The 27,898-nt window shown below is 36.3% G+C and overlaps 6 protein-coding genes across 6 annotated transcripts; 1 reads left to right on the top strand and 5 right to left on the bottom strand.

Annotated features, from left to right (window-relative positions):
- The first annotated feature begins 11,961 nt into the window (after window positions 1-11,961).
- BGZ61DRAFT_593733 (uncharacterized protein) lies at window positions 11,962-13,173 on the top strand. Its single transcript, XM_046256804.1, has 3 exons — window positions 11,962-12,495; window positions 12,548-12,738; window positions 12,791-13,173. Exons 1-3 carry the CDS (start codon window positions 12,040-12,042, stop codon window positions 13,017-13,019), a joined length of 876 nt encoding a protein of 291 aa, XP_046096317.1. The 5' UTR covers window positions 11,962-12,039; the 3' UTR covers window positions 13,020-13,173.
- A 2,527-nt stretch (window positions 13,174-15,700) lies between these two features.
- On the bottom strand, window positions 15,701-17,764 carry BGZ61DRAFT_485466 (uncharacterized protein; the record flags this gene model as incomplete). Its single annotated transcript, XM_046249714.1, has 3 exons — window positions 15,701-16,292; window positions 16,347-16,999; window positions 17,114-17,764. The coding sequence occupies 3 exons, from the start codon at window positions 17,762-17,764 to the stop codon at window positions 15,701-15,703; spliced, it is 1,896 nt and encodes a 631-aa protein (XP_046096316.1).
- An 851-nt stretch (window positions 17,765-18,615) lies between these two features.
- BGZ61DRAFT_150794 (uncharacterized protein) lies at window positions 18,616-19,807 on the bottom strand. Its single transcript, XM_046237367.1, has 2 exons — window positions 19,758-19,807; window positions 18,616-19,700 (listed from the first exon to the last, which is right to left on the bottom strand). Exon 2 carries the CDS (start codon window positions 19,477-19,479, stop codon window positions 18,790-18,792), a length of 690 nt encoding a protein of 229 aa, XP_046096315.1. The 5' UTR covers window positions 19,480-19,700; window positions 19,758-19,807; the 3' UTR covers window positions 18,616-18,789.
- Window positions 19,808-20,647: 840 nt separating this feature from the next.
- BGZ61DRAFT_485465 (uncharacterized protein) lies at window positions 20,648-21,509 on the bottom strand (the record flags this gene model as incomplete). Its single annotated transcript, XM_046249713.1, has 4 exons — window positions 20,648-20,748; window positions 20,780-20,957; window positions 21,074-21,150; window positions 21,242-21,509. The coding sequence occupies 4 exons, from the start codon at window positions 21,507-21,509 to the stop codon at window positions 20,648-20,650; spliced, it is 624 nt and encodes a 207-aa protein (XP_046096314.1).
- Window positions 21,510-22,336: 827 nt separating this feature from the next.
- BGZ61DRAFT_563891 (uncharacterized protein) lies at window positions 22,337-23,747 on the bottom strand (the record flags this gene model as incomplete). Its single annotated transcript, XM_046255879.1, has 4 exons — window positions 23,460-23,747; window positions 22,886-23,336; window positions 22,608-22,692; window positions 22,337-22,573 (listed from the first exon to the last, which is right to left on the bottom strand). The coding sequence occupies exons 1-4, from the start codon at window positions 23,596-23,598 to the stop codon at window positions 22,337-22,339; spliced, it is 912 nt and encodes a 303-aa protein (XP_046096313.1). The 5' UTR covers window positions 23,599-23,747.
- A 792-nt stretch (window positions 23,748-24,539) lies between these two features.
- On the bottom strand, window positions 24,540-25,346 carry BGZ61DRAFT_485463 (uncharacterized protein; the record flags this gene model as incomplete). Its single annotated transcript, XM_046249712.1, has 3 exons — window positions 24,540-24,760; window positions 24,957-25,044; window positions 25,158-25,346. 3 exons carry the CDS (start codon window positions 25,344-25,346, stop codon window positions 24,540-24,542), a joined length of 498 nt encoding a protein of 165 aa, XP_046096312.1.
- Window positions 25,347-27,898: the final 2,552 nt, after the last annotated feature.

Genomic DNA, 27,898 nt, shown 5'->3' with positions numbered 1-27,898 from the left:
TTTATATTAATTAAATAATTAAAATTAGTAATATTTTTATTATTTAATTTAAATTAATTAAAATTAGTAATATTTTTATTATTTAATTTAAATTTATTACTAAGAGTAATTAAACTTATTAAAATAGTAATAGAAGTAATATATCTTTAATAGATTACTAATAAGGTATTTTTATTAAATTTTACTCTAATATTAGTTAGTTTACTATTAAAAATATTATTATATATTAAAAAAGATATATATTAGTAAACTTAAAAACTTTCTTAGAAATTTTATAAGTAATCTTCTTAATTAAGTAGAAGAAATAGTAAAATACTATAAGAAATAGATATAATTAAATTAATTTTAAAAAGAATAGGCTTATTAATAATAGTATTATTAATATTAGAAGTAATAGTATATAATTAAGATATATAATTAAAGATATCTAGTAAGAAAGCTTAATTTTCTTATAATATACTATAATAATAAAAGTAGTATTTATAGTATCTTTACTAAGAATTTCTATAAGGGAGCTAGAAATATATTAGTATATATATAAAATATACTTTATTTATAATATTAAAATTAGAAATCTTAAAGGTATATAATAAATAATAAAAAGCTACTATTAAATTATAAGCTATTAAATTATTATAAAAGTAAATAAATTAAATAATAAATAAGTAAGTAATTATCTTAATATAATTTAATAACTTACTAATCTAAATATTATTAGTAAAAACCTAATAAAGATATAATAAGTATAGACTTATAGTAATAAGATATTAAATATATTTACTTCTTAAAGAGAAGCTAGCTTCTAGACTTAAATTATAATATTTAAATACTCTTAAAAGACTTAATAATAAACTTAGTAATAAATTGCTATATATTTCTATAAGTATATATAGCTTAGAAATTTACTAATAACTAAAACTATTTAAGTTAATATTAAAGTTAATAGAAATATTAGATTATTTACTAGATTATACTAAGAAGTTTTAATATTAGATAGTAATATAATAAAGCTTCTTAGAAATTTAAAGAAGTTAGTAGAATATTTAAGTAAGAATTAATAAAGAGAACTTATAATATTATATTTAATTTTATTATATTTATATAAAATATAGTAAGTTAATAGTAATATATATCTATAGATAAGATTTAGATATTAATATTTATTTTAAAAATAAGAAAAGTAAGAAGCTTTATTATTATATTATTTTATAAAGTAGTTAGTATAAGCTTAAGAAAAAGTTTAAAGAATAATATATAGGCCTAGTAGTAAAGATATTATAGATAACTATTAAATAAAAGAAATAGAAAATTAAAAAAGAAAAACTATTTCTAAGAATTATAAAAATAGAAGAAAAATTATTAGTTATTTATAGTATAGCTTAGAAAAAAATATTAAAAAAAAAGAAAATAAATAAAAATAAATATATACTAAAATCTTTTATAATTAATAAAATAACTATTTATAGCTAGTAACTTTCTAATAAATAATAAGTAAACTAGTAATTAATTATAAGTAGGATATAAATATAAATTTAAAAAGAAATATATAAGAGCTAATAGCTAAATATAATAATAGTTAAATTACTACTAAATAATATTACTTATAGACTTAGTAACTATAAGGCTTAAGAAATTAAGCCTTTAAAAAGGGAGGTAATTATAAGAATCTTAGTCTATTTAGCTAACTTAGTAAATATCTATTTAGCCTATTTATATTAAGTTTTAAGGAGGTCTATTTAGAGCTTAGAATATATATATATAATAGAGGTAAGCTTTTATTTCTAAAGGCTTATTAAGTTAAAGTTTAATATTATTACTCTTTTTATTTTAAGTTTTATTTCTTTTTTAGTTATAATTTTTAGCTATTAACTCTTATAATAAAACTTTTACTATATATTTAAATTATATTAAGAGTATTTATTATATATTTTATTATTATTTATTAGTTATATTTAATAAGCTAGCTTTTTTATTTTATAAAATAGTATAATTTTCTATATAGAATCTTCTTTTTTTTTACTAACTTAACTTTCTATTTTTCTTTATTATCTTTTAAGTTTAATATTATAAAAAAGTTAATTTTTTTATTTTATATATTACTTATAGTTTTAAGAGGCTAATATAAAAGATATTATAGATATATATATATACTTATTAAGAAATATAAGCTAGTATATTTATATATTTATAGTATTAAGAATTTAAAATAATTTAATATAATAAAATATAAGCTTTTTTTTTTTCTTTTAAATTTAAAATTCTTAATAAAAATTTTTTATAAAATCTTCTTTTTTAAGCTATAAAAATAAATGGGCCTTATTATAGTAATATACTTATTTTTTAATTATTTAATTTTTTTTTATAATCTTATTTAATATTATTAAATAAATCAAAGCTATATAATAATCTTAAATAGTAGAAATAAATAATAAAAACTACATTTAGCACTAAAAGAAATAGTAGCTAAATAATAAAATTATTACCTATTAATCTCTACTTAAAGCTTCTATTTAACCTCTCTAATTTTAATTTTATTATTTATAATTAATAACCTTACTATTTATAATTAATAACTTTAAAATAGTAATCTTATTTTAAATAAAAAAATATAAAAAAGATATCTTTTATTATTAAAAAGCTAATTTCTCTTTTAATATTTATCTTTTATTCTATAATAACTAACTTTAAATATAGTAAATTTTATTTAAAGAGCCCTTACTACTAGTAACTTATTATATTTATATTATATAAATAATATCTAATATAATCTTAAATTCTCTTAAAATTTAAAAATAAATTTAAAAAATAAAAGCTAAATTTCTTCTTAAACTTTCTTAAAAAAGAAAATCTATTTAAGCTATTACTATACTATCTATAATATCTAAATAGAAAATAATAAATTATATTAACTATTTTTAAATACTATTTACTTCTTTATAATAAAAATAAAATTAATAAGTAAGAAAATTAAATTCTTAGTAGTAATCTTATTCTATATATTTAAATAAAAATAGCTATACTTTATAACTTAGTGAAAAATATTAATAATACTAATTTAAGAAGTTAAGTTTTTCTTTAGAATATTACCGGGGCTTAATATAACCTCTAGTTCTAGAAGCTATTATATTATATTAGGTTGGTATAGATACTAGCTATATAGGGTGCTGGCTAGAGGGGGGATTTAAATAACTTAGATCTCGAGGCATTAAGTTGGGTTATGGGAGTTTTTAGTATATTTATTAAGGTTAGAGTTAAAAAAGTTAGATAGAATTTTAATAGAGAAGAAAAAAGTAGCTTAAAACTTAAAACTTAAGCCTTAGTAACTATAATATATATGTAATAAAAATGCAGTAAATTTAAATACTAGATTCCCTTATTAAGAGTTATTTTTTAGTTATATTTTACTAATATTTTACTATAGCTATCTGAATTTTACTTAGGTAGATTATTTAAGCTTTTACTTTAAGTATATTAATTAATTTTATATTCTTTTTATTTTAAATATAGAAGTTAAATTTATATATTTAGAGGGCTTTTATAGAGGCTATAATAATAGTATTATTCTTTTTATTATTATATATAAATTAAATTATTTATAGTAATATAATTTAATTTTTTTATATTTTATTAATATAATAGTAAAAATAGTATTTAAAAGTTTAATTTATCTATTTTATTTAGCTATTAATTTAGAGGTAAAAAGCTATTAAAAGCTTTTACTTTATATATAATATATAGTAGAATTCTAACTAGAACTTACTAATAAATATAAAGCTTTAGTTAGATATAATTTCTTTAAAAAGCTTATAAATAAACTTAATTTTTTAGTAAAATAACTTAATAAAGTTTATAGTAGTAATTATAATAAATATAAAAAGAAATAATAAGTATTTTATTAGGCAGTTAATAATAATAAGAATAAAATTAATTTCTTTTTTCTATTAGAATATTATAAAAAGCTCTATAATAAAATTTATTATAATCTCTTTTTATAATTAACTAGAAATTAAAAGAAATTAAAGAAATTTATATAGCTTATACTATCTAAAGATTATACCTTAGTATATATTATAAATTTAAATAAATTTATTAATATTATTATAAATATCTTTCTAATAAAACTTCTATTAGATAAAGTTAATAATTTTATAATAGCTAAAATAGCCTGCTAATAAATTATTATAGTATAGTTATAGAATCTTCTATTATATACTAAATTTATTTAAAATAAATAATTAGTTTTTAAACTTTAGAAGTTTTAACTTATTTATACATTAATTTCTATTATTTCTATAGAAATTTACTACTTTAAGTAACTTAATTTAAATTAAGATTTTAATTTTTTCTTACTAGAGGTTTTTAATTAACTTAATTAAAGGTTTAAATACTATTTTAGCTATAATTTTTTCTTTAAATATAATTCTTTTAGCTCTTATAATTAGAATATATTACTTATAATTAATAGTTTTATAAACTTAGTCTATTTAATTTTTAAGATTTAAAATATTTTTATTTAGATTTTCTTTTATATAAATTTAAAAGTTTTTTACTTTCTTAAATTTATTATCTAGCTTATTTTAATAAGCTAGAAGTATCTTACTCTTTAAAAATATCTTATTATATTTAAACTAGCTTAAAGTAAAAGTATTTTTTATTTTTAAAGGCTTCTTATTATACTTCTCTTATATTTAGCTTTTTTTTATAATAGCCTAAATTATATCTAGCCTGCTATATAAGCTATAATTAAGTTGTTATTTAGGATTATTTTACTCTTAAAATCTAGCTATTTTAATAGTATATTAATAGGGTTATTTTTTTCTTTTAATATTTAATAATAAAATTATAGAATATAAGATATATATACTATCTAGCTTATTAGCTATTTAGCTTTAGGTTTCTTATAAAATCTATAGATTTTAATAGTTATTAAAAATCTTAATTAAAATTACTATTTCTTTAAGATAGTATTACTAGTATTTAAATAACTAAATAATAACTATTAATTCTTAATTTAATATTCTATAGTTAAGTTTAAATTTTAAGAACTTTTAAATTAAAATATAATAAAATAGTAATATCCTTCTATATTTAATTAGAATATAATTCCTATTATTATAAACTTAAAAATATTAATTTTAACTTAAATAAATAGTTTAAATTAAAATAGTATAATAAAAGTACCTTCTAGAATATCTAGATTAATTAGTAAAATACTATCTTTTTATTTTTATTTAAAAGTATTATATTATATTTTATTCTATCCCTTAATAAGAAAACCTAATATTTAAATTTACTATATTTTCATTATATATATATTACAGTTACTAAGACCTAAATTTTAAGTTTTAAGCTGCTTTTTTCTTTTCTACTAAAATCCTATCTAACTTTTTTAACCCAGTCTAACCTTAATAAATACACTAAAAACTCCCACAACCCAACCTAACGCCCCAAGATCCAAGTTATTCAACTCCCCCCTCCAGCTAGCACTCTAGATAGCTAGCATCCATACCAGCCCGACGCAGCATAATAACTCCTAGAACCAGGGTTATATTTTTCACGCTAATTTCTATAAGAAACTTTTAGCCCCTATTATTATTAGTATTTTCGATATTATCGCTAGGTTATATAATATGCCTATTTCTATCTAGATAAATATAATATTAATACTAGTAGCCTAACTTCTCTATAGATTAGCTCTATTTCTATTATTAAGAAATAGATTATTTAAAAATGGCTAATATAATTCTTTAGTTTCTATTTAGGTATTTTAGGTGGTATAGTAAGAGTCTAGAAGGTTTCTTTTAAGGAATTTTAAATTATTATCTAGCTTATATCTTTTTTTTATCTTAAAGATTTAATAGAATTTATATATATTGGAATCTAAATTTAATTTTAATATATAGGATATATATAATAAGAGTCTTATAATTAATAGTAGTTAATATAGTAATAAGTTATTTAGATGAAATTTATTAAGATAGGATAAGTATTAAAAGAGAAGTTAATTTCTTAATAATAGAAGATATTTTTTTTATATCTTATTACTTAAAATAAAATTACTATTTTAAGATTATTAATTATAGATAGTAAGATTATTAATTATAAATAATAAAATTAAAGTTAAGAGATTAAATAGAAATTTAAGTAGAGATTAATAATAATAATTTTATTATTTAGCTACTATTTTTTTAATATTAGATATAGCTTTTATTATTTTTTCTACTATTTAAAATTATTATATAATTTAATCTATTTAATAATATTAAATAAATTATAAAAAAAAACTAAATATTTTATTCTATTTATATTACTTTTTAATAGATTATATAAAGAAGTTATAATATTTAAGTAATAGTAAAAAATATTAGTAAAAATTATAAAATTTTAAGAAGATTTATATTTTATAATAATCTTAGGCTTTTTTTATTTAGTAATTACTTTTATTTAGAGAAAGTTTATTAAAATCTTTTATTTAATAAAATAAATTTAAGAAATTTTATTTTATTTTAATAAAATATATTTAAATAGCTTAGTAAAAAGCTTAGCTTATTATATCTATTTAAAATCTCTTTTAGATACTAAGTATATAAGTTATAATTCTTAAAAAAATAAGAATATTATTTAAATAAATAATATAAATAGTATCTATAAAGTCTTATAGTATTTAATAAATATAGCTTTAAAAGTAATAAGTATATTAATTAGATTAAATAGTATAATTAAATACTTAAAGTATTTATTATATATAAAAAGCAGTTTTTTACTTATTACTCTTTTTAATATAAATATAGTAATAGATATTCTTAATATTAATTTTTAAAAAGTACTTACTCTTAAATATAGTTAAGAATTTCTATAATTAGAAGTAGAAAATAGTAATTTTTTTTATAATTTTATTAAGGCTATAGTAATTTATATACAGTTAGAAAGTACTATTTCTTCTAGAAATAAAAAGAATTAATATTTAATAGGGCTTTTTAAAGCTTAAATTTATCTTTTAGCTAATTATCTTTAAAATACTTCTAAAGCTCTTTAAGCTCTAGTTAAAAAAGAATATAAATAAAGCTATAAGAGGTAATTAGTTAATAAAAAATTAATAGTATAATTAGCCTTATAATATTATAGTAGGATACTAAAGCTATTAGTATTAAAAATATTAAGAAAGTTATATAATTAACTAAAACTCTATTATTTACTTAAGATTACTATTATTTTACTTAAAAAAGTAATTCTTAAATACTAAAAGAATATTTATAGTTAAGCTTTATTTTTATATAGCTATATAAATTATATATTAAAATAATCTTTATAATCTTCTTAAATAGTAAAATTACTATTAATTTTCTATAAAATAAAAATAAATTTACTTATTAATAATAGTTAAATTTAATAGAAAAAGAGAGATTTTAATAGAATTTAAATTACTTTTAATATAATATAAATCTACTTAATTAATATATATATCTATAAAAATTAGTTATTATAATAGAAATAACTATTATATAATAATTTTAAAAGAATTTCCTCTATAATTATTAATCTAGAATAAAATATTATAATAAATTTAAGATCTTAGCTAATAGTAAACTTCTTACTAATAAAATTAGAAGCTATATAAAATTTAAGAGATATATATATCTTAATAGAATTTCAGCTTTATATAGTAATTAAAATAGTAAAATATAGCTTAATTTAAATTTAAAGGAGATATAGCTACTATTAAAATTTTATAATAGCTATAAGCTATTTTCTAAGTTAGTAGAATTATTAAATTAGAACTTTTATAATTTAAAGTATATCCTACTAATATAGCCTATCTTATTATAATTATAATAATAATAAAGCTACTACTCTTATATAAAGTTATATAAAAGGCCTAATATATAAAAGCTTATTTTATAAATTACTTTTATAATTCTATTAAATTATTAGAATTTCCTTAGAGTTACTTAAATACTAGCTTATCTTTATATTAATTACTTATCTTTTTCTCTAGTTTTATATTAAGTTCTAATATTAAGTTATAAGAGTAATAATCTTAGTATATATCTCTAGAATCTATATAAACTATATTAATATTTAATTTTAAAGAGAAAATAATAGCTTAATATAGAAAAAAAAACCCTTTGCTTTTTATTATATTTTAGGAATTATTTCTCTAGAAAATTAAGATATTTATAAAATTTTAGAGTAACTATAATTCTTTTATATATTTATTTAAATTATCTTATTAAAAAGAGTTTCTAATTAGTAGAATTCTTAAAAAAGATAAGAGTCTATTTTTTAAAGATATTCTAAATATTTTCTATATTTAAATAATTACTTAGAGTTATTTTATTAAGATATTAATTCTATTTTATTCTTTTTTTAAAAATTAAATTATTAAAAGCTAGAAAAATCTTTTTATAACTCTAGTTATATTATTACTAGGTTTTTTAAAAGCCTATTAGAAATTCTAAAGCTAGTTATCTTATTTCTAAATAGTAATAATAGTATAAAATAGATATATTATATATTTAGATTTTCTTTTATTATTAATAAAAAGCTAAATAAATATTATTAGTATTTATAGAGTTTATTATTAAATTTTAATTAGTAATTTAATAATAAATTAGTAAAATTTAATTTATATTCTTAAAGCTTTTATAGTTTCTTAAGCTAGATAATATACTTATAAATTACTACTTCTTATTAGTAAATATTAAAAAGATTATTTTAATCTTCTTAAACTTAATATTAAAAATTAAAGTAAATTAGCTACTATTAGTATTAAAATTAGTAGTAATTTCTTTTTATTAGTATAAGCTATTATTTTATACTTAAATAGCTATAAAAAAAAGCTTTAAAATTATAAAGAGATTATATATAGATAGATATATAGCTGGATAAGTATAAAAGATACTATAGAAATTATATTAAAACTAAAGCTTATAGATTTAATTATACTAGCTCTCTACTTTATATATAGTATATCTATAGTAAAACTCTAATACTAAATTAGTATAATTCTTAGAGGCTAATATTAAGTTATCCTACTATATAGAGATTGATATTAAGTTAGTTTAATATACTAAGGAGGCCTAGGCTTTATTTATATTATAAAAATAATTACTTTTTAATTAATTAGCTTTTTAACTAATTATTTAATAAAATTTATAATTAAACTTTTATTAATCTTTCTTATTATAAAAAGTATATATTTTTTAATTATAAAAAAACTATTTTTAAAAAAATTAGTATTTTAACTAATTATCTTTATTTAATTTACTATTTAATTCTTATTAATATCTCTTATTATATAAAAATATAATAAATTTATTTAATAGATTTCTTAATTAAAAAATATTAATATCTATAAATATTTTTATTTATTTATTATTTTTTTAATATCTTTATAATTTTTTTTTAATTAATATATTAAATATATTTTCTAATTTAATTTTTACTTTTTATATAATTTCTTTTAATATATTTTAAAATTAAAATTAAAATTTATTACTAGTATTTATATTAAAGTAGCAGAATAATAATTAAACTAAAAAATAAAAGAGTAAATAAATTAGTAGAGAGCTTATTATAATTTATACTCTCTATATAATATACTTAATAAGTAAGTAAGCTAGATAAGTAAGTAAGCTAAAAATCCTAACCTTCCTACTAGAAATTACAATAAAAACACCACAAATTATTTAATTAATTAAAATTACTTACTATATTCTTCCCTAGATATCTTAATTACTACCTAATAAATCCTTATATTATACCCAGGCTTGCTACAAATACTATAGCGCCAAATACCCAGTCCAACTGACCTTCCTCGACTACTACTCCTCGAAGATTCGACCACTACCTGCGCATCTACATCCATTTAATTAATTACTTGCCTTCCCTCTTCTACTATTATAACCCCTCTTTTCTACAGTCTAGTCCTTTTTACCCTCTAGTACCAGCTTAGTATCTTATTCGCCTCTTAAAGGTCTTTATTCTTAGCTATTAATAAGGTAACCTTATATATAACTGCCTTTATTCCCTTTATAAGGGACTGTATAGCTTTAAGAATTGACTCTGGGGAGCTACTCTTATACCTTCTAATTTGTCTCTTAAGAAATTGAGACTGAGATCTAGCCTTAATAATTATCTTTAGGGTTCTTAATGCCTAAGGGGTTGATAGTTTAGCTACCTCCTTAGTAGGCGTTGGAGTCTGTAGCTGTATATTAAGCTTTGAGATTATAACTTCTGGGTTAAGGAGAATAAAGCTAGTTTCTTTAAAAGCCCTCTTAATATTTCTTTTTATTATAGTAGTTTTATATATTATATAGAAGGCTGGGAAGAATTCGATCTTTAAAATATAGGTTATAGAATATCTAATTAATTATTCTATTTCTTAATTATAAGCTTACTTTAATATATTAAAGTATCCAATATTAAGGGGCTAAAGTAAGTAAGAGGAATAAGATAATATATAAAGCTAGATAATTTTCTTTTTCTTATAATATCTCTTAAATTTAATTAATTAGTAACTTTTATAGCTATTAAAAATTAAAAGATAATAAAAATTAATTAATTAATTAGTTATATACTAATTAAAATATTTTAATTACTTAAAATTAATTTTATTATTAATCTAGCTATTTTAGGTTATTATAATAGCCTAATTATCTAGGAGGTTACTTTTTTAATATTAATTAATAAGATAATATTAGCCTATATTAATAATAAATAGCTAGATTACTTAGCCTTTTATATTAATTGCTTAAATAACTATAATTTATTTTTAATTTTTAAGCTATATTAATTTTAACTTTAAATATCTTTTTATATTTATAATAACTATTCTACTTATAATTATATCTATAAAAAAGCCAGTCTTATTAAAATTATAAATATTATTTAATTAGATATTATACTTTATAATTATATTTATTATAAGCTAAAATTAATTATAGATAATAATTAGATCTTTATATTTAGCTCTCTAATAATTATACTTATAAAAGAAATATATCTTAAGATTTAAGTATTACTTAATAAAATTATAAGCCTAATATATATTAATTAATAGCATATTACAGTTAGCAAGTAATTAATTAGCTATTTCTTTTATACTATATAGCTATAGGGGAAATCCTCATAAATCTAAATTAAAAATAAAATAAATAAGAATCTCTTCTTCTAGATTGGATAGCTTATGTAAATTTGGAATAGTATCGCGTCGAGACTAGATGCCCTTTTGCCAGCGACCTAAAGTATAACAATTAACTGTATAGATCTCTGCAGCGCGTCGGATATATAGGTTTGGGTTATTTTGAAGGGCCTGAAGGGTAAGGAGCATTCTAGCTTCATAATTAGACTGTAATATATTGGGTGGTTAAGAATCAATTAATTAAATAGAGATGATATAGGTTGAGGGATTTTTGGCTTACTTGCTTGTCTGGCTCACTCGCTTATCAAGTACGTTATATTAAGATCTATCTTCTAAAAGACTTAAGAACAGCCTGCTTTAACAGTAAACGCCCAGCTGCCGGACGCGTCGGCAGTTGTTATAGCGTTGAGTTTCCGAATACTCGGTAGCGAGATTACTGACTGGGGCCCATCAACAGGCATATCCTAGTTATTCTATTACATTGTTGGGATTGTCGGAACCCCCGGAGACCTTCACAGCCCCAAAGCCGCTGTCGTAATTAACCGGTGTAAAGTCATTTGAGTGAATTACATCATTTTAAGCTTTTTTTAGTTTCTTAAGCGCAGTTTCAGACCTCCAACAGCATCGCCGCTACAATATCGTCACGGAGAAACTCCATCTCACCAATCACTTGCTGAGGGGATGTTGTAATACGTGTAGCTTCGACTGGATGGTTTGTGCCAAGGGCTATTGCCGTGACTAACCCGTTGTAATTTTATGGAGATGACATATATAGAGCGCGGTTCCCCTGAAAACAATATTGTATCTCGAACTCTTCTCTAGCTTGAGTTTATTCCATTCTTCCATTTCTATCGTTCATATTCCTTCATTTGTGTGTACTTTGACTATCATTCACTATGCATCGTTCAACGATTTTCGCCCTCCTGTCATCCGTGGCGTTGGCTACTCCTCATCATCCCTACCGCCAAACGAACAAGTCCTGTCCCGTCATCTTTGACGGTCGCATTCCCTCGACAGCCTCCCTTACCGACTTCGACACAGCCAATGGGGGCGACTGGAACCCTTTCAACCCCGGCTACGTCAAGGGAAACGACCTTGCATGGTCTGACATACTCCTCTTCCCCGAGTCGGCTCCACTATCGCGCTTCGATGCTGCTACTGGCTCTATCCCGGTCGAGGTGACAATTAGTGACAAAAGCATCTTCCAGAAGCAGAATGGCTTCAGGCGTGCGGGGCTGCAGTTCAGCGAGGACAACAACGAGGACAGCCCTGGCTCGGAAGGTGTTGTAACTCTTCATTTTAGCACGCTGCAAGACGAGAGCCGGCCTCTCAACTTGACTCATGAGTACTTGGTAAAAAACCTCACCATCTGGGAATTTGCAGGATGTGTATTGACTGGAACAGAACGTCTGGCACGAGGCGGCAGACTACTCTGCCAACCAGTTCAACTTTGAGGCCGGTACCTTGATTGGTCAAGAGAGTCTACCCAAAGACACCTACAAACTCCTCGACCGAAATAATAAGGAGATCTGGTCCACGCCTATTCTGGCTGGCGTGTGGCAGAACTTTGCCATTACTCTTGACTTTGACAACAAGTACGTTTCTTGCCGATTACACCATTATTTTACAAAAGGCTAACAGGAACAGCACGATCCGGGCCTGGTACTCGGCTGGCAATAAGCCTCTTCGGCCGGCGACTAAGCCTATCGCAAACGACAACTCGGGTCGGGGACAATACCAGATTGGCATCCTGAAGAAACCTACCGGCACTGACGACGTGGTTAACTCGGGTTACCAAGAGAGCGGATTGGACGAGGGTTTGATCTACAGCGGGATCTTCATCGAGAACAGCAGCAATGGCTGTATCTCTAGATAACTTGGAAAATTAGTATAGTGCCTTCAGGACCTATTATAGGGGCAACAATAGACTCGCTGAGCGGATCAATATTACCGAGGGTGATAGGGTTAGACATTGATGTCTCGAGTCTATCATGTACCTCCAAACTAGAAAATCACTCTCCATTACCTCGCCAGCGTGTTCGTATTCGACATCTTGTAGGTATTTTTCTCGGCTTGGAGACAGTTCATTATCTCCAAGTCTTTCATCCTCGATGTTGCTGTAATCGGCATTGCGGCATCTATACCTGGTTTTCGCCTACCCTGCGAACAACGTTGCGAAGGATGAGAAAAGCGATATTCCTTACCAACTTCCACACAAATTCATACTTTGAATAAGAATTACCCCCAAGGACTGCGAATTTTCCAGCCTAAAACAACGAGCCCCCAGCCGAGACCCCCAGTGCATGCCCAGACCATGACCCGTCAACTACAGGATTGTATCCTCTCTACAATATAGCCAGTCTATAGAACATGATTCGTTCGCTTGACTTTTAGATATATTTGTATGAAATTTGGCAAGAACTCCTTCTAAGTCGATATGAAATGGGATTATGATCTGTCGCCCATTGTCATTTCGGGGAAGTAACTGTTCTGTACGTGAAGACTGTCCTTTTGTCATACGTGTGCAAACCGTCATGACACTCAACCACCAAGCCCGATGCACTACTTCTGCCATCATTAGATATCGTACTATTTATATCCTTCCTGTCGCTTGCTACTGTCGCTAACTCGGGCGTGCTATGCAGTAACGATGTAACGCGGACGGATATGGATGTCCTCTTAGCCGGGTGCGAAACCCATAATGCTGATAGTATTATCCAATTTAATAATGGAAAGTTTGAGGAAATTTTGGTTAGTCCGCTTGCAGTGTCTTGCCTCAAGGCCGCGGCAAGTCTAATACCCTCCACTATATGCTATTTAACTCCTTAAAGGAGTATTGCTATTACACACACTTAAAATACTACTTGTATATTTAAGTATTTAAACTACTTTTATTAAAAAGTCTTAAGAATATATTTATTAATAAATTTAACTAAAGAAAAATAAATAATTTTTATTTTAAGTATTTATTTTTTAAATTTTAATATAATTTTTTTTTAAAATTTTTTAAAATAAAAATTAAAGCTTTCTTAAAATAAAATAGTTAAAGTATATATACAGGCTGGGTATATTACTGTATTCTAAACTTAGATATAAGAGTTTATATCTGTATATAATTAGTATTTTAAATATAACGTACTTGATAAGTGAGTGGGCCAAACAAGTGAGTGGGACACTTTGAAATTTCCTAGCATTTACACCTTAAATTAAAATATCTTTAAAATATTCTCTAAAATTGAAATTAAGAGTAAAACAGTTAATGTTATGGAAATGACTCTATTATATATTAAAAAATAATATAAAATTTTCTTAGACTTTTTAAAAAATTACTTAATAAGCTATATTAAAAATGCTTATTCGCACTGTATACCTAGCTATTTCTCTATAAAGGAATTTTTTTAAAAATTTTAAAAAATTATTATATAGTTTTCTTTTTAATTAAATAATTAAAATTATTTTTATTTTATTTTTAATAATTAGATAGCTAGTTTTAAAAATTTAAAGTTTAGCTCTTTTTAGTGCACAGTATTCGTGGCCCACTCGCTTGTTTGGCCCACTCACTTATCAAGTACGTTATACGAATAGCAATACTCCCTTAAAAAGGTCGATAACTACTATATGGATAGTTGCCACGGCAGCTGTATGGTTCGCTGCCTAGAGAAGAAGTACCAATAATCGCAACCACCCTTAGCTCTTTGTGAATGTGATGCAGGCGAGGATCTGCCTGATGTTGGGTTTGCCCATAGGAAGCACTAGCTCTTCCTTACATTTGTACTCGTTACTTATACAGAGAACCCAAAAATTTTGCGTACCGTTGGCTGGTAGTGGTCCTTGAAGTGAAGAGAGGAAGTGAATGACTCCTCAAATCAAGCCGTCACGTTCACAAAGGAAGGAGCCGGCTAATGGAAAACCTTGTGCTCTTCGCCCGGCTGGGCCTTGAAAAGTTGAAATGCTTGCGGCATGGCCTAGAAGATTAACCCATGCCCAAATATCCTCACCCACGGCTCTTTGTATTTGAAGCCCAACTCATGCCCAGGATGCCATGTCAGCCCATAGATAACCAAGTCCATCTAGGAGTAGGATACAAGAGAAAGAAGGAGTGAATATGTTCAACAATAGTGGTGAGATTCCGTGGTATAACACACAGATGCTATGCAGGTGCCCATGATCCCCTTGACATCTTATGCCTCCTTTTTACTCCTCCGTCTTTCCGCCGTTCCATCATTTATGACCTGGGCCCTTTCCAGATCTAACTAAGCTTCCATTTTGCTGTAATCCCGCCGTATTACTCCGATTGCTATCGTATGATAGACTTGCCATCGCATGTCCAAAGATAAAAACCATAGAAGAAGAAAAGTGCCAATGTAAAAAAGGAGAATATGTGGTGAGAGAGGGGAGGGGAAATCATGACACAATCGGAAGTAAAGAAATTTGGAGAAGAGACGTAGCATTCCTCATACTTAGCGTCTCTCTCCCCCTTCCTTGAAGAACGTTCATGATCAAGCCATCACTAGTAAACATATTACAAGAGATGCTCGCCAGGGGAGAGCCTGCCCCCTACCGAAAGGTGGCCCGAAAAGGGCCTTCAACTTTGACATCCTTGATTCCTTCGGGCATCAGGCGCAACCACTCGTTCCAGCTATCAACATCGACATTGTCGTCGTTGAGTCGGATCGAAAGATGCAACTGAGGACTGTTCTCATATGAGAGGCTGTTTCGCATTGGGCTGCTCTGATACAAGGGTGAAAGAAAGATGGACGGGAGCCTCGAGTTACCCGACATCATCATGTGCAAGGGTGAGGGGTAACTCGTAACAACCTCCTTTTCCGGGTTTTTCTCCTGAAACATCCTAGGATAATGCGCGAATAAATGCGAGTGTAGTTCGGCGGCTGAGAGCGGGCTTAGACGGGTCGCCCGTGTTCGAAGCTGCTCCGCGAGTGCGCGGGTGAAGGCGCACCTGTCGAGGGAGTAAAAATGTTCATCTGATACTGACGCTGCAACTAACTCGAGGACGCCTTGCTGGCGGACCATTCTCGCTGATGGGTAATAGGCGGAATCCATAATAATTAGGGTGTCGGCGCAAGCCTCCTCAAGGATTTGCTGGATGCCACCCCACCGAATCGTGGAGGCCCGTTCATGATCTCTTGAGCTTTTGATGAGTCAGTGGCAGTTTACTTGTAAAAAAAAGGGTTAAGCTTAGTACCTTGACAACATCATCTCCCGATTGCCATCGAGGTACGTATGTCCGGCGTAGTAGACAATCTTCAACACATCTCGCTGGTCATGGTCTTCGGCAAAGTCGTTGAGCTGCCGTGACAACCATCTCCAAGAGCTTTTACAGCTCTCTGAAGAGGATGGTATGGGTTGGATCTGGAATGTGTAATGGTAATACTTATCAAATACATCGGCAAGCTCCCGGACGGCCGACTGAACATTTGCCACCTCCTCGTCGTCCTGCCAGAACAGTAGGAGAGCCTGGACGCTAGTGTACCGGTCACGGCTTGGGGTAGAGAGCATACGCCCGACATTTGTTTGCAGGTCGTTCTTGAGGCTCTCAATGCCTGGGAGGGACAAAGATTTTTCGAGGCGGGGGCCGGAGGGAAGAGGGGTGCGGATACGGGTTTCGCTCAACGGGGGTCGCCCCGGCTGGTGAGATGTGGATGTGTTGGAGTCGATGTCCATTTCCTGAGGGTCATGGGTGAACATGGGCTGTACATTTGTGATGGCGGGGGCGGGGCTAAGAGGTCGGCCTGCGGCGGCGAGTGACGGCGCAATATCCTGGATGGTTGGGCTGTGGGAGCGGTGGAACTTGTTGACAACATCCTCCCAAGTCATATTATGGTGACTCGGGTGGCACTGTTGGTGGAGAGAAAGAGAGGAGTGTTAGCATGTAAGTCGGGCGCTAGAACGTAAGGAGGGTTTGCGAAACACGCTCGCAATGGAGGATGCGTGGGACAAGGGAAGACTTACAGCAACTCTCCTTCTCCTGCAGTCATTACAGGCGCCGAGTTTCCTGATGAGGGCGGCGCGCTCTCTGGACTGCTGGGAAAGGGGTCCGGTACGTCTCCTGCTCGTGCGGCGGTTGTTAGAGACGTCGGAGCCATCCTTTACAGAGAAAATAGACTGGTGCAGGTTAGGAGAGGTTTCGGCACTGTACGATGTGTTGTTGGTCTCCGTGGAGGCCAGTGTGGCGGTAGTGGCCTGTGTCGAGATGGAGGAACTTGTGTCCTTTCTCAAAGGCGGTGATGCTGGGTGCAGGTGGTGGTGGGAGTGTTGATTCTGGTGCTGTTGCTGGTGTTGCTCGAAGGAGTAATGCGCTGGGGAGCTGGGGGACGGTTGTCGCAGTGGGGGGAGCTCATCGGGGTTTGGCGCAAGCGAGTGCGCTGAAGCGGAAACGGAGAGGACAGCCGGTAGGGAGGTATGAGGAGCGGATGGCGATGAGATTGGTGGCAAGAGGGGCGTGGGCGCCGTTTCGAAGGTGGAGGGAGGTTGTGAAGGGGACGGTGATAGCGGCGGCTGGGGTTGTTGCTGGGGGTTTTGGCGTTGTTGGTTGATATGCGCGGGCGACGGCGCGGCAACGGGTGGAGGAGCCTCGGCCAGGCTATGGGCGATGGAATTCATGGCTGGAGCAGAGGAACGAACAGGCGCGTAGAGTGTCAAAGGCCCATTATCTCGAAAAGGCGACAGCGGGAGGATTGTTGGAGGAAGGCGATTCGGAGCAGGGTGGACTGGGACCGTCGCGGGCTGCGCAGGAGGGCGAATTGATTTTGGGCGACGCCGCGGTTTGTTGCAGCGATAGCTGGTTGTGTGCGCAGGTAGGCAAGGCAGGTATGCGGGTGTATGTAGGTGTATGTAGGTGTGTAAGAAGGTAGGTAGTAGAGGTGTAGTGCAGTAATAGGCGTCGGGTCGGGTGTGAGAGTTGGGTGAGCGGGAAGGTGCGAGTGGGTGTTTGACCCCACCAATAATCTGAGGCAGGCGCGTCCCACTCGAGTCCCGGAGGATGAGAGAGCGGCGGCGGCGGGGGGGAGGGGGGTCGGATTAGGCTAGGTAGGTACCCGTGACGTAGCGTAGCGTAGTGGGATACAGGGAGCCGATGCGTGAGGGTTGTGGGTGCGGGAGAGAACAGCGAGTGACTCGATGGCAGATACAATGAGCTTGAGAGTGGGATTGCTAATAGAGAGGGAGAGAACCCGAATTGATTTGATTAAGGAACACGAGCGGTCCGACTCGCGGCGCGAGGAACAGGAAAGTAGATGGATGGACGGGGATGGATGGATGGATGACGGATGGAGGGGTTGAGTGCCGTCGGACTTGTCTCGCTGTTTCTGTCTGCGCTATGTGATGCTAGCTGCGCTGTGGCACTGTGCTGTCTCTTGAGCGGCGGGGAACGGACAACGGACAACGGGCAACTGGTAGCGGGCAGCGGATAGCACAGTAGCTCCAATGCGCAAAAGCACAAAACGGGGGCCGCACGGCTAGAAGCAGAAGCAGAAGCAGGAGTAATGCGTGCAAAGGCGTTGTCCAATTCCGTTGCCTGGATTTGGGTCGCAGAAATAAGAGCGGGTTTGCTCAGGCGTCTTGGGTGATTGGACGGGTGCAGCCGGTGCAGCCCTGCGTTGCGGGCCGGAGCACAGAGACTGGGAGGATTATATTATCGTATATACATACAACAACCAGGGCGGATGCAAGTTGGATGCTGGGGCTGTTGATGGACTCTTTGGTATAAAATTGAACATCAAATCTTGTCCTTGTCGTAGCACAATTGCAGACAGCAACAACCTCTGCCAAGGTGGGAAATGGAGCAGGTACTGGGGGAGGCTGTGAGGACCGGAGAATAGAGGTGCGAATTCCTGTTGCAGAGCAAGGTAAGAAGGGAAGGTAAGACAGGTGAGGTGCGGGAGTGGGCGTGTGGTTGTGGGTTGGGTGTGGGTGCGAGCAAAGTGGGCAAAGCTGGGCTGGTAAACGAGAGAGCACAACAAGCAGCTGGCCGAGCCCAGGTCAAAAGCAGAGAATGGAGGACGGAGAGATGGAGAGACGGGGTTTGACTGGAGTCGCGTGGCGTGTGGCGTGTGGAAGCCGAAGGAGAAGCAGAAGTAGAAGCAGAGGCAGAAGCACCAGCGGTAGCAAGTGGACTTGCAAGTGGACTTGGAGGTGGAAGTGAATGTGCGAGACGGGGGGAGTGCGCCGAGTGAGCAACGAGCATCCACGGTCCACCACCCCCGGAATACAGAGAGTGAACCGGGCCGGGACTTGGGGGCGACATGCTGGGACTTGGGGCGGCGGGGGTGCCTGGGTGGGCGCTGGGCAGAAAGGGTCTGGTCTGGTGTGGTGGACATCAGCCCAAGGTGCGGCCAAGGTCAGTCGAGGTCAACGGCCGGCCCACAGTCCGGGTTCGGTCGGGATCGTGGGAAATGTATTTACCTGCAACGGGTCAGGTGTTGGTGTGGGTGCCGTAGTCCGCGATGGTACCAGGCTTGCGGTACCAGGCTTTTACATGCCTAGGTAGGTAGGTAGGTAGTTGCGGCAGCGGAATCGATCAAGGCCTACCCGGAGTCATCTGTCAGGTCAATCAGTCAACTAGATCGGGATATGGGGCATGGGACATTAGACAGACGGTCACGGCACCACTGTTCGATGGTGGTCGAATGAATGAATGAGTGAAGTAAGTGGAATGGAGGACGAGTGGATGATGGGACGGGCAAAGCAGGCGGACTTTTTCAAGGTGAGACGATTTAGGCTTAGACCGGATGCGAATCCCGGCCGACTGAATTAGCACTGAGGGGACGCAATCACACTCTGCTCAAGCACTCACCCAGAAACCCAAGGTTACCTCGCAGCAACCAAACCCCTACCCGTCGTCAACCGGCGCACCGGGCGGCGAGTGGCGGCTCTGGCGGCAATCTTGCTAACAAGGCTCTGGGCTGGTTGGATCAACCAACGCTGTCACTGCGGATGATGTGAATGACAGAGGCCCTTTTCTTCTTTTCTCGAGTTCGTCCCTTGGGCTTCAGCCTCCCGTTCCCCATTCCCTCCCTATCCCCCATTTCCTGCTTGGATTACGGAGTGCGCAGTCCATCTTTTCTTTTCTTTTTCCTCCTCCGTCTTCGTTTCTAGTCTCCGATGCCGATGTCCCACTTTTTGCACAGACCCGACCCGCGCGCGGCCTTGTTTGCTGCGCGTGCTTTCGGGAGGTGGCATTGGCGTTGGGGGACAAACAGGCAAACCACGGCACGAGATATCTCAGGATGGGGGCTTCCCCTCCCCCCAAACACGGATTGGAAATGAAGCAATGGCCTCGATGTCAGCGGTAGGTCATGATCGAATGAGGGAGAAGCAGGGGTGTGTGCCCAGATGTCTTGAATCAGACGGTCGCTTCGTTCGATCGGGAGGCATAGACAGATATGGAGGGACGGCACCCAAATCCCCGTTTCCGCCCCAGAATTAGGTGCCCCAGTCATGACACCCATGTCCATTATCCGCGACTCGTCACTCCGCAGCTCTCGGTCAGGTCGGTTGAGTCGGCGTCGAGTCAACGTCGAGTCGACCTACACTCTCCGCAGTCGATTGCGCGATATGCGTTGACGACGGACTCGATGCACCATGTACTGAATATCTCGTCTAGCATGCATCACGTACGTGCAGCGCAGCGAGTGGATTGGACCTGCGTGGACATGAAATCTGCGTAGGTGTGTGTATGTGCGTGCGGCCAGCACAACGGTGTGCTCCAGACCTGGTCCCTGTTCAGCGCGTGGCCGAACAAGCACAGGAGCAAGATGACAGGCCTTGTCTCTCTGGGGTTGCGCACAGAGGGGTCCTGGAGAGTTGCGAGCATCTCTAGAAGCTATCCATGGAAGCCTTTCTGTACGAGGCATCCCGAAGTGGCCAGAGCTCGGGTGTCCCAGCAGCTCCGCCATGCTGTCACTTTCTCACCTGGTGTTGTATTTCCGATCTTCCATGACCCAACCCATGTTCCCGCACTCTGACTACTTGACGATGTGCCTCCAACCCTACCCCATCCCATGTCATTTCTGCCTCAAACTAGACTACCTACTCTCGCTCTTTCACGCTGCCTCCTTTTCGTCTACCCCCATCACTCACCTTTCACCGGCAGACCGCTGCAGCCAGCATCACCGCCGCCTGCACCTCCTATAGGCTGACCGGCCCCAGGTCTCTTGTTGCTGGATGCCGTCTTGGCCGGACTTCGGTGGCTGGCATGCACCCCCTCGTCGTCTTTGCCCTTGACCTCTCTAATTTTCCTTTCACTCACTTCACTTGAACTACCTACTACGTGGTAGATATGTGTTTGTATTGCGTGCGGGAACAGGTACCCGTGATCGAGAGACCAGTCCAGACCGTCCGATACCATGCATAAAACGCAACACATACAAGCCCTCGTTTGGAGTCTCTGGCTGCTTACTCTAGGGACTGAGTGGTTACATATGTGCGACGGCAACATGTGAAGAAGTGACACCACCACTAGCTATCCCTCACACTCCCACACTCTGCCTTTTTGCATCCGCCTGTCAATCCCCCACCCACGGACTGGAAACCTGTCACCGATCCTGGACCAACACGTGCACCGGTACCGTAGATTTACACAGCACATACCTGCCTACGCACCCACAATCTGCGGCACCACGGACAAGCAACGAACGAGATAACCAGCAAGCCAGACACATCTGCGCATCGTTGAATTGGCAGCCCAATGGCTAACGGAGGCTCCGCTTTCCCAAGCCGTCATCAAGATTTATCCGCGGCTAAGCAATTGGCTCTCGCAATCTATACGACTATTCCAGCTTCGCTCTAGCTTCAGGACCGAGACCCATCAGGCCCCCTGGTCCCCATGCCATCCCACACCATCCCTGAATTCCTTTGCGTCCATAGGCGCGCCTCCGGGGGGGGTGGACGCCCCACGCTCCATGTCTCCCCTTCCATCCGTCCATTCCCATATAAAAAGGAAAAAAAAAAGGACCAGAAAAACCACTCAGAAATAAGTCGCGACAATCAAGACGTGGGCTCGGTGAGAAGGGCGAAGCACACCAGCGGCTCCAACCACCGGCCGGGGCTCGCCACGGCTCGGGACCGGGCAATTGAACTATGTCGTGCTACTGCGACTAACTGACTATTGTTTAGTCCTACTACAGCAGGTAAGTAATAGGTTCGGCAACATCCCGAAGTCCCAGGTGAGGGGTTTCAAGAAAAAAAAGCAAAAGCAACAAGCAAAGCAAGCGAACGATGGAGGCTTTGTTTGTGACAGATGCGGTGGCCAGGGCGACAGAAGAACCGGAGCATGGCATGGCTTGCAATGCCTCGCCCTCCAGTATCCGTCTGCCTTTCCGTCCCTTCTCTTTTTCGTCTTCCTCTTTGTTCTCCATCCTTTGCAACGAGCAACCCCCTCGCTTCTTTAGTTACGCTTCCAACCTTGTTCATCTGTAAGTTACAGTACTCCGTATGCATGACAGACTTGCACGCCGCCGCCACCACCGCTTGAGGCGACTAGACCCAACCCTCCCGGTCTCCCACCAGTAATCTCCATTGTGAGGTCGGCACTGTAAAAAGTATGTGCTGCAAAGTTGTTGTATGTCAGCCCTCCTGTTTTTTAGGCAGTGCTTGCTGTCTTGCAGCTCGTGATTGTTGTGCCTGTGTGGTCCGTCCAACACATGTCTCGAGTCTCGAGACTGAACTCACTATCGTGACGCGACGAGGACCGGGCGGACATGTATGTCCATGACATCGGCTTACTCGCTCACCTGCCCCTCACCCAAGAAGGGTCTGAGCAAAGCCCACTTGTCGCGACGCTGAGCAACCCGGTCACTGGCTGCTCTTTTTCCGACCCCGTACCTCATCCCCGGCTTCATCCAGGTCGGTTTCACCGAGGTTAAGACGCGGTGGACTGTGCGGCGGTGGCCGCAACCCTCCATTTCTCGGGCAAACAGGCCGGATGGTCCATGCCACCGTCGATGGTACCGGTATCCATAATCCATCTCCATGTCCATCATCAGCCGCCACATGGAACTGAACTGATCTGATGGGAGAGCCCATGGCACGATGCCGTCCCCCTCCCCTCTCCTCCCCTCCTCCCACAGCGCCAGACCAAGCCAAGCCCATGCATGATGCCATTGTTCAGTGCCTCCGTCGCATGTCCCTTCGTCGCATGTCCCTCTGTTACAAATCCCTCGCCCAACCCCCGGACCTTCACCGAGATCCTCGCGGGATAATCAATCGATTAACTACCAGGGGACCCCCCAGACTCAGTATGGAGTACGTAGAGTATCATCAGATGCCGCCTCAGCCTCGCATCCCCACCCCCACTCACCCCACTGGGCCGCTACGCATTCCTCGGTGGACTCTTCAGTGGACTCTTCAGTAGACATTATCGGCTTGGAGCGGGTGCTGACGGTGAAGGGCTGCGGCGGAAGACAAAGACCGATGTCGCTGGTATTTCCATACCGCATGGTCTCACCATCCGGTCCGGCTCACCATTGATTGCACTCATCTTTTCCTACCCTAGGAACGCACCCCAGCTTGTACTCGCATACGCATACGAAATACTCCAGTAAAAATAAGCCCAGGACCTCGGCTCCTCGCCTTTGTCCCGTCTGGCCTAGTCTGGGTATTGCTGCTCGGGTCTACTTCCATCCATCCATCCTATCTACCTATAACTATCCATAGCGCACCTGGTCTACCCCATAATATCCAGGCAATTAGGTAGGCGTCCCCGAGGAACCGTTCGATCGGGATATTCCAAGCCGAGCTTGACCCTCCATCTTTCTCCTTGCCGGCCCAGCTCCCCGACACACCCTGCCGAAACGCACCGGCACTCATCCAATGAATTACACATACATAACACAAACCCTAACACTTCGGCCCTCGGGTCCTGCGAGTCACCTCATCTTCCTGCACTGCGCTGCACTGCATTGGCTATTAAATATGTGTGTTAGAGCTAGGTTCCTCCACCGTCCGTATCCTCGAGACGGAATTCCTTGGGACCAGCCTGGTACCACCCTCCCTGTCCACCAGGGAGTACAACAACTGTATCGAAGAAGGAATCGCATAAAACCAGCCCACTTTATACACAAGAGAATCTACAGCAATCTTCTCCCTATTAAAACAGCTGCTCTGCTTGGGTGTTAAACAACGTCGGAGATTTTGTCCTTCTTATTCCTCTTGATCTCGAAATAGTAATCACACTTTCGATATCGGCCTGCACTACTTTCGGTCCAGCAGGCGGGGCTACCCCACAGGCAACAACGATGCATCTGCGATGGGGCGAATTTTTGATGTTCTTCGTCGAGCTGCTTCTTGCTCTTTTCGTACATCCCTCGTGGTATTTCTTGCCCCTTGTGAACTTTTTTGTGTTGATAGCAAGTAAGGCAATACTGTTTCCACAATTGTCCTATAGAGGGTAGAAGGATGGCACAGTTTGGATTGGCACATTGTTTCCCCTGAACAGGCGGAGGGTGAAGAGGTTCTGCGTCTCTTCTGCGATGCCTTTCGCGAACTTCCTCTCTTCGGCGGTCCCCGTAATCATTCCAGCTGCTTTCGCACCTGTTTTGCCCAGCCATTCTGGAATCGCCGCAATCTTTACACGTATGCTCTTTCCGTTTTCCCCAATACCTAGCGCGAGTGTAAGCCTTATGGCAGCTGTCGCATCTTGGATAAGGAGGTATCACAACCAAGATACGTAAGCGCGAGCTTTTGCTCTTTCCCGTTCTTCGCGCATTGCCGCCGCCAATTGAGCGGGATTGACAGCAATGAAGCTGCTGCTGCATGTTGGTTGAGCAGGCTTGTTGAACCACCGCATTCAACACACGTAGGCCCTGTCTCTTCTTGCAGAGGGGCTTCTTTCGTGTCTCCTTCGTGATCGCGCGTGGAACTTTGGAGTTCACGCAATTTGAGCACTTCCATGAATTCAAAAGTCTCGGTCGGCCAGACTCCACACATACGAATGGAACTTGTAGCAATTGAAACCGAACACGTTTCCGGTGAATATGGCCGTCGATCGTAAACTGACCATGAACTCCGCAAAAATTCCACGCAACCGGTGTCTCCAGATGACATCTGTGGCATCGGCTTTTGGTGCTCCTCGTGGGAACTCCGCAGTCAACGCAGTGGCGATTTCAATATAGCATCTCGCACTTACAACATCGCTGCTTCCACTTGCATAGTATCGACACACTGCACAAAGATTTCGCGGGGCCATTCTGCAAAGCCAATAGCGCAAGATCAATGTCTCGGCTAGATAAGCTCGGGTCGGGCCCAGCGAGAGCATGTGCTCGTTGGTGGTATCGAGACCACTATGTACCTCCAGGATGGGGTCCTGCGACGCTCTTCAATTTATAGAAGGCAGCTTCGACTATATCTCATGCTGGCCTTTCAACTGCAGGAGGAGGAATTGCCGAGTAATGACTTGTACCTGGGGCTCTAAAGTGCCTTTCAGATATGTGTCATTATATCTATATTTTCATCCTAAGTAATGGTAAATTTCGGTTCCAACTGCCGTCGAAGTACTGTCGACTCTGAGTGTGCTTAAATAGAGCAAACTGACTCAAAGTACCCTTCCCTCAGTAGGTAGTAGTTAGCTACACTCAGAAGACTCTGTTGTTTGATGTGGCCATTCTGCTGAAGTGTATTTTCGATCTAAGTATAGTATTTCTTTTGCTCGTTAGTAGTGATTTGTCAGAAGAATCCGATGCACAGGAGAACGCTCCAAACCTTTTTGAGTGTTCCACTTTGAACCGGCAATGACAATCATGAGATCGTGATGGAACTAACGTGTTCTCCCGACTTTTGCATTAAGGCGTTTGAATCACGAGATGACGCGATGCGACACATAAGATGCCCAGCTTCGTCTAGTCGTTCTGCAGTAGTTGAGCCAGAACCGGTCCTCCAGAAGTAGCCAACACGAGTGTGTGAATACTGCTCTGAGTCATTTGTGTTAGTTTCCACCCAACAACCAGATCTGCTAACTCAGAGATTGCTCAGGGGGGACTAAGCAATGCACAGGCTGGGCTTTGAACGCCCACGACATTTTGGAACATGCAGGGATGTCGTTCAATTGCCCCTTCCCCGCCGTGCCGGTTTCGAAGCCAAGTTGCCACTTCCTCGGGCAGACACGAATGGTGGTTGAACACCTGAGCACTCATCACTCCCTTGTGACAGCGTCTTTTCACTCCTTCCTAGAATTCAATCTTCAGGAAGTATGAGGTCGACAAAGTATGATAGATCAAAACCTCACCTGTTTCGACCTGCTTTCTTCTGTAGACATGCATGCTAGTACTACCACCCTTTTCCACTTCCTGCCGCCATCGTCGACGATCATCCAGCAGGAGGGGCCTGCTGAGCCCCATCGTACGACTGCACCCAGGTCGATCAGAAGGTACACTTATCTCAAGAAAGACTTGATATTCATATTGCTAACATATCTAGCTGGCTCTTAACTCAATTTCGAGGGACAGCTATAATATCTGTAACTATAACATGTCAAAACAGACGTCAGTCTCCCTTATATCCTATTGCTTGGAATAAGGTTACTATCTCAAGGTTGTTGACTGCAGACAGCAAGGTCGTTGAATGCAGATAATAGGGTTGAAGTCAGAGGGGTTGAATGGAAGCTTCAGGCAGAGACCAGTGGGCAATAACCTTATTGTTCAGCTACTGTTTCTTCTGGTGCTGGGTGTAGCACTTATTGTTTATTCCTACTGTTTGAGATTACTGTATGGTTTTGATCTATCTGATGATATTGAGTAGAGCTAAAAAAAAAAAAAAGATTACATGTCAAAACTCAGTAAGCTAAGCCCTTGCTCAGAAGATCATAATATATACTTACTTATACCTAATAGAATCCATAACCTACATTAGTACCTTACAGTATCGAGATGGCGTTCGATGGGTCGAGGAAACCAAATTCCCCAGTTGTCCCTTCGATAACACTACCTCATTAGAGAACACCATGATCGAATGCCTAGTTAGAGTAGATGACTATGGCTTTCACCAACCTATTATCAACCTGCCTCCATTATAAGACATACAAGGGTATAAGACAGTTCGTGAATTTGATGTTTACTTCAGGCTGATAGTATCTGCCTGAAGTAGAACATTACGATAAAAAGTGCAATACTTTAGACTGTCAATGACGGACGTATCTAGGAACACAGCTCTGTGAGCAACATCCGCTGTCTATTGTAGAGGATCTTTGCTCATGTACAACGTAACAGGAAGGAATTAAGGGTACTTTGAATTGAGGTTCGAATTTTGTAATTCGCACCCCTAAAAATGTCACCGAATTCTTCGCAAATCCCGAGGCGTGCTATACAAAACCGACAGACGAAGAAACCGAATTTCTTGACAATCTCCGGAAGCATCGACAAACCTTTGTGACAATATAGAGTGCGTTGGGTCTACTTCTTATTCAAGCCGCGGTTATCGATTTGTGACGAAATATCGTTTTCGGGCTACATCAACTATAACTGTCCTACAATAGAGGATCTTTGGGCCTTGGCCGCAAAATTATTCCAGCGGATAGATCTCGTTTGGAGATATTATGATGCTCTTGTAGACAGTTTCATGCTATTTGATATCCTGTTGACGTATAAAAGAAAAGTCCACAGGCGTGCCGTGATACTTCCCCTAATACATCGATATCTTCAGCTTTTCTTACAATGTAGAAACCATAGAGAGTTAAAGTCAGTGTATTCGAAACGCTAGCTTACCAAACTCGGATTCTGAAGTGTATCTTGGACTTTGAAGTCATTT

Source organism: Ilyonectria robusta, assembly GCF_021365365.1.
Source record: "Ilyonectria robusta strain PMI_751 chromosome Unknown BGZ61scaffold_36, whole genome shotgun sequence".
Taxonomy (NCBI): domain Eukaryota; kingdom Fungi; phylum Ascomycota; class Sordariomycetes; order Hypocreales; family Nectriaceae; genus Ilyonectria; species Ilyonectria robusta.
Note: the sequence above shows the minus strand (reverse complement) of the source record. Positions and strands in the feature narration are given on the sequence as shown.

Bases quoted from the DNA above. Each gene is read 5' to 3' on its own strand.
- BGZ61DRAFT_593733 (XM_046256804.1), top strand. From the start codon at position 12,040: ATGCATCGTTCAACGATTTTCGCCCTCCTGTCATCCGTGGCGTTGGCT. The intron at 12,496-12,547 runs GTAAAAAACCTC...TGACTGGAACAG, and splicing joins ACTTGACTCATGAGTACTTG to AACGTCTGGCACGAGGCGGC. The intron at 12,739-12,790 runs GTACGTTTCTTG...TAACAGGAACAG, and splicing joins ACTCTTGACTTTGACAACAA to CACGATCCGGGCCTGGTACT.
- BGZ61DRAFT_150794 (XM_046237367.1), bottom strand. From the start codon at position 19,479: ATGTCCACCACACCAGACCAGACCCTTTCTGCCCAGCGCCCACCCAGG.